This window comes from Salmo salar, chromosome 15 (assembly GCF_965601325.2).
Source record: "Salmo salar chromosome 15, fSalSal1, whole genome shotgun sequence".
In the NCBI taxonomy this organism is placed as follows: Eukaryota; Metazoa; Chordata; class Actinopteri; order Salmoniformes; family Salmonidae; genus Salmo; species Salmo salar.
This window is the reverse complement of record NC_138305.1, coordinates 115061459-115073866: the sequence shown is the minus strand read 5'-3', so window position 1 is coordinate 115073866 and position 12408 is coordinate 115061459. Positions and strand designations below refer to the sequence as shown.

Genomic DNA, 12408 nt, shown 5'->3' with positions numbered 1-12408 from the left:
CCTTTTTCCACATTTTGTTACGTTACAGCCTTATTCTAAAATTGATGAGGGGGGAAAAAATTAATTTAATCAATCTACACACAATACCCCTTAATGACATCACAATACCCCATAATGACATCACAATACCCCATAATGACATCACAATACCCCATAATGACATCACAATACCCCATAATGACATCACAATACCCCATAATGACAGAGCGAAAACAGGTTTTTAGGAATGTTTGCAAATGCATAAGTATAGAGACCCTTTACCTTGAGACTCCAAATTGAGCTCAGGTGCTTCCTGTTTCCATTGATCATCCTTGGTGTTTCTACAACTTGATTGGAGTCCACCTGTGGTAAATTATTTGGACATTATTTGGAACGGCCATGAGGTCGAAGGAATTGTCCATAGTGCTTCTTAAATGGAAGAAGTTTGGAACCACCAATACTCTTCCTAGAGCTGGCCGCCCGGCCAAACTGAGCAATTGGGGGAGAAGGGCCTTGGTCAGGGAGGTGACCATGAACCCGATGGTCATTCTGACAGAGCTCCAGAGTTCCTCTGTGGAGATGGGAGAACCTTCCAGATGTCAACCATCTCTGCAGCACTCCACCAATCAGGCCTTTTATTGAGGAGTGGCCAGACAGAAGCCACTCCTCAGTAAAAGGCACATGACAGCCGCTTGGAGTTTGCCAAAAGGCACCTAAAGGACTAAGTCCATGAGAAACAACATTCTCTGTGCTGAAGAAATACATTTTTAACTCTTTGGACTGAATGCCAAGCATCACGTCTGGAGGAAACCTGGCACCATCCCTTCAAGCAGGGAGTGGGAGACTAGTCAGGATCGAGGCAAAGATGAACGTACAGAGAGATCCTTGATGAAAACCGTCTCCAGAGCGCTCAGGACCTCAGACTGGGGCGAAGGTTCCCCTCCAACAGGACCGCGACCCACACAGCCAAGACAACGCAGGAGTGGCTTCGGGACAAGTCTCTGAATGTCCTTGAGTGGCCCAGCAAGAGACCGGACTTGAACCCGATCGAACATCTCTGGAGAGACCTGAAAATAGCTGTGCAGCTGACAGAGCTTGAGAGGATCTGCAGAGAAGAATGGGAGAAACTCCCCCAATGCAGGTGTGCCAAGCTTGTAGTGTCATACCCAAGAAGACTCGAGGCTGTAATCACTGCCGAAGGTGCTGAAGGGTCTGAATACTTATGTAAATGTGATATTTCATTTTTTGGATTTGTAATAAATTAGCAAAAAATTCTAAACCTCTTTTTCTTTGTCATTATGGGGTATTGTGTGTAGATTGATAAAAAAAAATGTAATCCATTATAGAATTAAGTCTAACGTAACAAAATGTAGAAAAAGTCAAGGGGACTGAACTTTCCTGTCCAGCAGTAGTTAAATAGGATTGTCCTTGACTATATACTGTATTTACATATGCAATTAAAGCATTCTGTAAACATTGAAGTCACCATCGTTCCATGTCTATGTACAGCAGCTCTAAGGTGCGTGGTAGAGTAATGGTATTTTCCCCAAAAAGTACCATCTTTGTCCCCATGTGCAGTTGCAAACCGTAGTCTGGCTTTTTTATGGCGGTTTTGGAGCAGTGGCTTCTTCCTTGCTGAGCGGCCTTTCAGGTTATGTCGATATAGGACTTTGTTTACTGTGGATATAGATAGTTTTGTACCTGTTTCCTCCAGCATCTTCACAAGGTCCTTTGCTGTTGTTCTGGGATTGATTTGCACTTTTCGCACCAAAGTATGTTCATCTCTAGGAGACAGAATGCGTCTCCTTCCTGAGCGGTATGACGGCTGCGTGGTCCTATGGTGTTTATACTTGCGTACTATTGTTTGTACAGATAAACGTGGTACCTTCAGGCGTTTGGAAATTGCTCCCAAGGATGAACCAGACTTGTGGAGGTCTACCATGTTTTTCTGAGGTCTTGGCTGATTTGTTTTGATTTTCCCGTGATGTCAAGCAAAGAGGCACTGAGTTTGAAGGTAGGCCTTGAAATACATCCACAGGTACACCTCCAATTGACAAGCATTTCGCTACACTCGCAATAACATCTGCTAACCATGTGTATGTGACAAATAACATTTGATTTGATTTGAAATGATGTTAATTAGCCTATCAGAAGCTTCTAAAGCCATGACATCATTTTCTGGAATTCTCCAAGCTGTTTAAAGGCCCAGTCAACTTAGTGTATGTAAACTTCTGACCCACTGAAATTGTGATACAGTGAATTATAATTGAAATAATCTGTCTGTAAACAATTGTTGGAAAAATGACTTGTCATGCACATAGTAGATGTCTTAACCGACTTGCCAAAACTATAGTTTGTTAACAAGGAATTTGTGGAGTGGTTGAAAAAAAAGTTTTAATGACTCCAACCTAAGTGTATGTAAACTTCCTACTTCAACTGTAGCTACTGACCCTGTATATAGCTACTGACCCTGTATATAGCTACTGACCCTGTATATAGCTACTGTCCCTGTATATAGCTACTGTCCCTGTATATAGCCACTGACCCTGTATATAGCTACTGACCCTGTATATAGCTACTGTCCCTGTATATAGCTACTGACCCTGTATATAGCTACTGACCCTGTATATAGCTACTGACCCTGTATATAGCTACTGACCCTGTATATAGCTACTGACCCTGTATATAGCTACTGTCCCTGTATATAGCTACTGACCCTGTATATAGCTACTGACCCTGTATATAGCTACTGACCCTGTATATAGCTACTGACCCTGTATATAGCCACTGACCCTGGAACTGACCCTGTATATAGCTACTGACCCTGTATATAGCTACTGACCCTGTATATAGCTACTGACCCTGTATATAGCTACTGACCCTGTATATAGCTACTGACCCTGTATATAGCTACTGACCCTGTATATAGCTACTGTCCCTGTATATAGCTACTGACCCTGTATATAGCTACTGACCCTGTATATAGCTACTGATCCTGTATATAGCTACTGACCCTGTATATAGCTACTGACCCTGGAACTGACCCTGTATATAGCTACTGACCCTGTATATAGCTACTGTCCCTGTATATAGCTACTGTCCCTGTAAATGGCTACTGACCCTGTATATAGCTACTGTCCCTGTATATAGCTACTGTCCCTGTATATAGCTACTGTCCCTGTATATAGCTACTGTCCCTGTATATAGCTACTGACCCTGTATATAGCTACTGACCCTGTATATAGCTACTGACCCTGTATATAGCTACTGACCCTGTATATAGCTACTGAGGCTGTAACTGACCCTGTATATAGCTACTGACCCTGTATATAGCTACTGTCCCTGTCTATAGCTACTGTCCCTGTCTATAGCTACTGTCCCTGTATATAGCTACTGTCCCTGTATATAGCTACTGTCCCTGTATATAGATACTGTCCCTGTATATAGCTACTGACCTTGTATATAGCTACTGACCCTGTATATAGCTACTGACCCTGTATATAGATACTGACCCTGTAACTGACCCTGTATATAGCTACTGACCCTGTATATAGCTACTGACCCTGTATATAGCTACTGACCCTGTCTATAGCTACTGTCCCTGTCTATAGCTACTGACCCTGTATATAGATACTGACCCTGTAACTGACCCTGTATATAGCTACTGACCCTGTATATAGCTACTGACCCTGTCTATAGCTACTGACCCTGTCTATAGCTACTGTCCCTGTCTATAGCTACTGTCCCTGTCTATAGCTACTGACCCTGTCTATAGCTACTGTCCCTGTCTATAGCTACTGTCCCTGTATATAGCTACTGTCCCTGTATATAGATACTGTCCCTGTATATAGATACTGTCCCTGTCTATAGCTACTGTCCCTGTATATAGCTACTGACCCTGTATATAGATACTGTCCCTGTATATAGCTACTGACCCTGTATATAGCTACTGACCCTGTAACTGACCCTGTATATAGCTACTGACCCTGTATATAGCTACTGACCCTGTATATAGCTACTGACCCTGTATATAGCTACTGACCCTGTATATAGCTACTGTCCCTGTATATAGCTACTGACCCTGTATATAGCTACTGTCCCTGTATATAGCTACTGTCCCTGTATATAGCTACTGTCCCTGTCTATAGCTACTGTCCCTGTATATAGCTACTGACCCTGTATATAGCTACTGACCCTGTATATAGCTACTGACCCTGTATATAGCTACTGTCCCTGTATATAGCTACTGACCCTGTATATAGCTACTGACCCTGTATATAGCTACTGTCCCTGTCTATAGCTACTGTCCCTGTCTATAGCTACTGACCCTGTATATAGATACTGACCCTGTAACTGACCCTGTATATAGCTACTGACCCTGTATATAGCTACTGACCCTGTATATAGCTACTGACCCTGTAACTGACCCTGTATATGTTCTATTTAATTTATTTTTATATTACTGCATTGTTGGGAAAGCGAAAGAAAGACCTTTCAGTGTTCAGTCGTGGCCAAACGTTTTGAGAATGACACAAATATTAATTTCCACAAAGTTTGCTGCTTCAGTGTCTTTAGATATTTTTGTCAGATGTCACTATGGAATACCGAAGTATAATTACAAGCATTTCATAAGTGTCAAAGGCTTTTATTGACAATTACATGAAGTTGATGCAAAGAGTCAATATTTGCAGTGTTGACCCTTCTTTTTCAAGACCTCTGCAATCCGCCCTGGCAGGCTGTCAATTAACTTCTGGGCCACATCCTGACTGATGGCAGCCCATTCTTGCATAATCAATGCTTGGAGTTTGTCAGAATTTGTGGGTTTTTGTTTGTCCACCCGCCTCTTGAGGATTGACCACAAGTTCTCAATGGGATTAAGGTCTGGGGAGTTTCTTGGCCATGGACCCAAAATATCAATGTTTTGTTCCCCGAGCCACTTAGTTATCACTTTTGCCTTATGGCAAGGTGCTCCATCATGCTGGAAAAGGCATTGTTCGTCACCAAACTGTTCCTGGATGGTTGGGCGAAGTTGCTCTCGGAGGATGTGTTGGTACCATTCTTTATTCAAGGCTGTGTTCTTAGGCAAAATTGTGAGTGAGCCCACTCCCTTGGCTGAGAAGCAACCCCACACATGAATGGTCTCAGGATGCTTTACTGTTGGCATGACACAGGACTGGTGGTAGCGCTCACCTTGTCTTCTCCGGACAAGCTTTTTTCCGGATGCCCCAAACAATCGGAAAGGGGATTCATCAGAGAAAATGACTTTACCCCAGTCCTCAGCAGTCCAATCCCTGTACCTTTTGCAGAATATCAGTCTGTCCCTGATGTTTTTCCTGGAGAGAAGTGGCTTCTTTGCTGCCCTTCTTGACACCAGGCCATCCTGCAAAAGTCTTCGCCTCACTGTGCGTGCAGATGCACTCACACCTGCCTGCTGCCATTCCTGTGCAAGCTCTGTACTGGTGGTGCCCCAATCCTGCAGCTGAATCAACTTTAGGAGACAGTCCTGGTGCTTGCTGGACTTTCTTGGGTGCCCTGAAGGCTTCTTCACAACAATTGAACCGCTCTCCTTGAAGTTCTTGATGATCCGATAAATGGTTGATTTTAGGTGCCAGCTTACTGGCAGCAATATCCTTGCCTGTTAAGCCCTTTTTGTGCAATGCAATGATGACGGCACGTGTTTCCTTGCAGGTAACCATGGTTGACAGAGGAAGAACAATGATTCCAAGCACCACCCTCCTTTTGAAGCTTCCAGTCTGTTATTCAAACTCAATCAGCATGACAGAGTGATCTCCAGCCTTGTCCCCGTCAACACTCACACCTGTGTTAACGAGAGAATCACTGACATGTCAGCTGGTCCTTTTGTGGCAGGGCTGAAATGCAGTGGAAATGTTTTTGGGGGATTCAGTTCATTTACATGGCAAAGAGGGACTTTGCAATTAATTGCAATTCATCTGATCACTCTTCATAACATTCTGGAGTATATGCAAATTGCCATCATACAAACTGAGGCAGCAGACTTTGTGAAAATTAATATTTGTCATTCTCAAAAGTTTTGTCCACAACTGTACTAGTGCATGTGACAATCTTAAAGCTTTAATGACTGATCTCTTGCATGTCATCACTCACAAAACGTGATGCTCTTAAAATGACCTTGTTGAATTTTCAATGTAATACATTTCAACAGTAGCGCTTTTACACAATGTTACAAACTTAATATTCCGTAAATGACTTTGTAATTTCAATGATAGGTTTTTCGTCTTTACAGGGTTAAATATTAGTTTTATAGAGCACAACGTGCTTCAAAAGCAGCTAGATTTCATCGTCCCAATATTCTATATCTCAATCAATTAAAACATACAGAATATTGGGCCTGAATGAATTCTGTGTTTTAATTGATTGAGATATAGAATTCATACAGGCCCAATATTCTGTATCTCAATCAATTAAAACGCATATACCAGTGCTACCTATGAAACATAATTTAGAGCCTCTGATACTGAGAGACTAAGCTAATGCTAAACTCGGCATGTGATATCTGTAGAATCTACTGGACTAAAGACTGACTGACCCCTAGATTCACTACTACTGTCAGGGTGAGGGGTCAAAGGGTGTGTAATGTTCTGTTGTATTATCCAGGTTGTCCAGACGTTGGAGGACCACCACCAGGAGGTGCTGTCCCTCTACAGGGACTTTGGTTTCTGCGGCCTGATCGCCCAGGACTCAGAGTTTGCCCTCTGCAACGTGCCCGCCTACTTCTCCTCACATGCCCTCAAACTGTCCTGGAACGGCAAGAACCTGACCACCCACCAGTACCTGCTCTCTGAAGCTGCCAGACAGCTGGGTCTGAAGACACAACACCTGCCCTGCTTCACTGCTCTGCTGGGTAGGTACCTACTTAACCAGAACTTGAAGCCTGGGGAAGTCCATGGTAGATAAATAGGTGTGGTAACCCGCTGTAAATCAGTAACGCCTCGCAACGCGTCAAACTAATGAAATGCCTTGCTTGGGCAGAACTCCAGAGGGGCTCATCAGATTATTATAGTTGATATTGCTGGAGGATAGCTAGGAAATTGTCGATTTTTAAAGTCCCATCAAAATATGCCGATCGATGTATGCTGATTGTGTATAGGACACACTGGTGGATAAACACAATGTGGTTTTTCCTTAAGGTATTTAAACATTTTCTGCAATGTTACAAATTAGCATACGGAATAACTCAATGCAAATTGTGTCCGGTCTAAAAACAGTGACGAACATAACACGCAGCACCAACGGGCATGTGGGGGGGGGAGAGTAGGGCTGCCACGGGGAGCATATTACCGCCACGGGGACCATATTACCGCCACGGGGACCATATTACCGCCACGGGGACCATATTACCGCCACACCAGTGGTCACGAGTCATGATGGCAGTCAAATCCCACGTGACCGTTTAGTCACTGTAGTTAGTCTTCTCCCAGCTCTGGTGCTGCTGATGGTCATTAGTAGCACACCAAACCTGCTAGCTACCTGGTACTCAGCACTCTGTTGTCTATTGCTAACCTCTCTGGGCTAGGTGGGACGTGACCGTCCCACATTATTCAACAGCCAGTGATATATAGCATGGCGCAAAATAAAAAACAGCAAAAATATCATAATTTCAATTTCTCAAACATACGACTATTTTACACCATTTTAAAGATAAACTTCTCGTTAATCCAACCACAGTGTCCGATTTCAAAAAGGCTTTACGGCGAAAGCAAAACATTTAGATTATGTTAGGAGAGTACATAGACAAAAATAACCACACAGCCATTTTCCATGCAAGGACATGTGTCACAAAAACCCAAAACACAGCTAAATGAAGCACTAACCTTTTGACGGTCTTCATCAGATGACACTCCTAGGACATCATGTTACACATACATGTATGTTTTGTTTGATAAAGTTCATATTTATATCCAAAAACAGCATTTTACATTGGCGCGTGATGTTCCCACCAAACCTCCCGGTGAATGTGCACACCAATTTACAAAAATACTCATCATAAACGTTGACAAAATACATGACAATTATTTAAAGAATTATAGATACAGAACTCCTTATGCAGCCGCTGTGTCAGATTTTAAAATAGCTTTACGGAGAAAGCACATTTTTCAATATTCTGAGTACATAGCTCAGCCATCAAAGCAAGCTATACAGACACCCGCCAAGTGGTCAACTAAACTCAGAATTAGTATTATAAATATTCTCTTACCTTTGCTGATCTTCGTCAGAATGCACTCCCAGGACTGCTACTTCCACAAGAAATGTTGTTTTTGTTCGAATAATCCATATTTATGTCCAAATACCGCCGTTTTGTTCGTGCGTTCAGAGCACTATCCAAAGGCATAACGCGCGAGCGTGGTACCAGAGACGGTCTAAATGTTCCATTACCGTTCTTAGAAGCATGTCAAACGCTGTTTACAATCAATCTTTATGGTATTTTTAACGTAAAATTGCGATAATATTCCAACCGGACAATAGCATATTCATTCAAGAAGAAAAACGAAGGAACGGCGTGCTCGCGGGATCGCGCATATCCAATCTCTTTGTCCCCAGGCAGTCCACTGATTGACTGAGCTACTATACTCTGCCCAGTGATAGAATGCTAAAAGAACTTTCTGAAGGCTGTTGACAGCCAATGGAAGCCTTAGGAAGTGCAACGTGACCCCACAGACACTAGTTTCGATAGAGAATCAAAAGAACTACAATTCTCAGACTTTCCACTTCCTGGTTGGATTTTTCTCAGGTTTTTGCCTGCCATATGAGTTCTGTTATACTCACAGACATCATTCAAACAGTTTTAGAAACGTCAGAGTATTCTAGTTTCTGGGCCAGAGTAGTAACCAGTTTAATTTGGGCACGCTTTTCATCCGAAATCGAAAATACTGCCCCCTATACCTTGACAGGTTAACTGCCTGGTACTCAGCACTCTGTTGTCCCTGTAATCATTCTGACATCAATACAAATGTAATTTAAAATCTAATCAAACACTTCATGAGAGCCCATGATCTCATGTTGGGCAATATTTCTATAGGCTATGCAATTGTGTGAGGAAAACGGAGTGATGGCCTCTATTAAAAAGCGGAGGATCCCATCAGCTTTCTATAGGCCAGACCTACTATTTATTTCTAAACGTTTCTAATATTAAGCACATTGCTTCTCTTTACAACAGGATGCCATGAAAACGAACCAAGGAAAAAGCGTCCTCCATTCGCTAGTTAAGTGCATAGATGACATGTGTTTCCGCTGCCCCTGTTTTGATACAGGTGAATGATAATGGTCCATTCTAAACCAAAACTAATGTCACAAATGTATTATTTAGTTCATGTAAAGACCAGATTAAATCAATAGTCTGATGGGTGACTATTATATATTATCACTTGTGAATGATGCCCAGTATAAGGGAAGAAATGCCTTTGATTTGTGACTTTTCAAATCATAGTCGTACACCTCATGTAGCCCAACCCATAGTCCTATATGTTTTAATAAGGTTAGTAGTCCATAGTCCTATATGTTTAATAAGGTTAGTAGCCCATAGTCCTATATGTTTAATAAGGTTAGTAGTCCATAGTCCTATATGTTTTAATAAGGTTAGTAGTCCATAGTCCTATATGTTTTAATAAGGTTAGTAGCCCATAGTCCTATATGTTTTAATAAGGTTAGTAGCCCATAGTCCTATATGTTTTAATAAGGTTAGTAGCCCATAGTCCTATATGTTTTAATAAGGTTAGTAGCCCATAGTCCTATATGTTTTAATAAGGTTAGTAGTCCATAGTCCTATATGTTTTAATAAGGTTAGTAGTCCATAGTCCTATATGTTTAATAAGGTTAGTAGCCCATAGTCCTATATGTTTAATAAGGTTAGTAGCCCATAGTCCTATATGTTTAATAAGGTTAGTAGCCCATAGTCCTATATGTTTAATAAGGTTAGTAGCCCATAGTCCTATATGTTTAATAAGGTTAGTAGCCCATAGTCCTATATGTTTTAATAAGGTTAGTAGCCCATAGTCCTATATGTTTAATAAGGTTAGTAGCCCATAGTCCTATATGTTTTAATAAGGTTAGTAGTCCATAGTCCTATATGTTTTAATAAGGTTAGTAGTCCATAGTCCTATATGTTTTAATAAGGTTAGTAGTCCATAGTCCTATATGTTTAATAAGGTTAGTAGCCCATAGTCCTATATGTTTAATAAGGTTAGTAGGCCATAGTCCTATATGTTTAATAAGGTTAGTAGCCCATAGTCCTATATGTTTAATAAGGTTAGTAGCCCATAGTCCTATATGTTTTAATAAGGTTAGTAGCCCATAGTCCTATATGTTTTAATAAGGTTAGTAGTCCATAGTCCTATATGTTTTAATAAGGTTAGTAGTCCATAGTCCTATATGTTTTAATAAGGTTAGTAGCCCATAGTCCTATATGTTTAATAAGGTTAGTAGCCCATAGTCCTATATGTTTTAATAAGGTTAGTAGCCCATAGTCCTATATGTTTAATAAGGTTTGTAGCACATTAATCTGCTTTACAAGGGGTGTAGAGCCTAACTGGCATATTTAAGCAGCGCGTGAGTTTCCAGTTTGGGGAAGATCATTTTCACCATAAAAATGCACCTTTTATAATAAAAGCATTATGTGCATAATCGCATTTGCGGTCACTTTTGATAATGGTGTTTTCCGCTAATGGAACATTCTCGCTTATAGCCTACTGCCATGTGCACATTGCTGCACTTATAATGTGAAGAAATAGCCAAATAATTTATCAACATTGTAAGCTAAACTTTCTGATCTGTTGTCAGGCTTATTGCTTAAAACAGGTTTTTTGATGCAAGTAGTTGGGATCTATCGCATCCCACAACTCTCCCAGACTAGGTTTGGAATAAATATTTCATGCACAGAATAGAATAGGTCAACTTTTGTGCTATGGGGGATAGTAGATTGACATAGGCAAGTGCTTTTGCTGTTCGTTAGGCCTACTCCCTGGATGGATTTTCCTCAGGTTTTTGCCTGCCATATCAGTTCTGTTATACTCACAGACATTATTTTAACAGTTTTGGAAACTTTAGAGTGTGTTCTATCCAAATCTTCTATCCAAATGATATGCATATCCTAGCTTCTGGGCCTGAGTAACAGGCAGTTTACTTTGGGCACGTCGTTCATCCGAATTTCCTATTACTGCCCCGTCACTAAAAAGCTAAATGTGATGCGCAACCCCAAATCTAAAAAAACGTTTTTATAGTTTACTCTGTTATCTACTTGAGTCATCTTTCTCCCTCTCCTCTGCTTCCCACACCAAGCCCTCCCCCCCAGTCACAAATAGAGAGTTGAAACCACTCGCCAGATAGGAAGAGGATCTCTCAACGGTTGGTGTGAGAGGCAGGGGGAGGGGCTTGGCGTGAGAGGCGGGGGGGAGGGGCTTGGCGTGAGAGGCGGGGGGAGGGGCTTGGCGTGAGAGGCGGGGGGAGGGGCTTGGTGTGTGTAAACCATAGAGGAAGAGGCAAAGATAAAATGTGTCCAAAATAAGGCCAATGCGTTTCTCTGGGTTTATTTAGGACCTCAGCTTGTCGTCTGCCTTCCTGCCTTTGGGACGACTCCTATTGTTATGGCGGAGTCGTGCATCTCTGGTGTAAATGGGAAAATGCACACAGCACGGAGGAGCGAAGGAGGCGAGACCAAAAATACAAACACGAGAACAAGCTGACAAACCTTCATTAAAACCTTGGTTCTTGCTGTAAGGCTGCACACACCGCTGGGCTTTCTCCATCCCTCTTTTTCTTTCCCCCCAACAGGCAACCATATTCTCCCTGATGAGGATCTGGCTGCCTTCCACTGGAGCCTTTTAGGACCAGAACACCCCCTGGCCTCACTCAAGGTATAACCTCTAACCTTTTAGGACCAGAACACCCCCTGGCCTCACTCAAGGTATAACCTCTGACCTTTAATCCTGACGATATCTTCTATTTACCTCTAAACCATAACATTAAGCTATAGCCCTGCGGTCTGGCCCATCATCTATAACCTCTGACCTTTAATCCTGACGATATCTTCTATTTACATCTAAACCATAACATTAAGCTATACTCCTGCTGTCATCTATAACCTCTGACCTTTAATCCTGACGATATCTTCTATTTACCTCTAAATCATAACATTAAGCTATACTCCTGCTGTCATCTATAACCTCTGACCTTTAATCCTGACGATATCTTCTATTTACATCTAAACCATAACATTAAGCTATACTCCTGCTGTCATCTATAACCTCTGACCTTTAATCCTGACGATATCTTCTATTTACCTCTAAATCATAACATTAAGCTATACTCCTGCTGTCATCTATAACCTCTGACCTTTAATCCTGACGATATCTTCTATTTACCTCTAAACCATAACATTAAGCTATACTCCTGCTG

The 12408-nt window shown here is 41.7% G+C and overlaps 1 protein-coding gene across 4 annotated transcripts in view; it reads left to right on the top strand.

The window, feature by feature from the left end:
- Positions 1–12408, top strand: part of LOC106573003 (constitutive coactivator of PPAR-gamma-like protein 2) — an 82867-nt gene that overhangs the window by 15901 nt on the left and 54558 nt on the right. For all 4 annotated transcript variants that reach the window (XM_082962316.1, XM_082962317.1, XM_082962315.1 and 1 more), the window contains exons 2-3: positions 6616–6862; positions 11785–11867. In XM_082962316.1, the coding sequence (XP_082818442.1) occupies positions 6616–6862; positions 11785–11867 (330 nt within the window). The remainder of the gene's footprint in view (positions 1–6615; positions 6863–11784; positions 11868–12408) is intronic.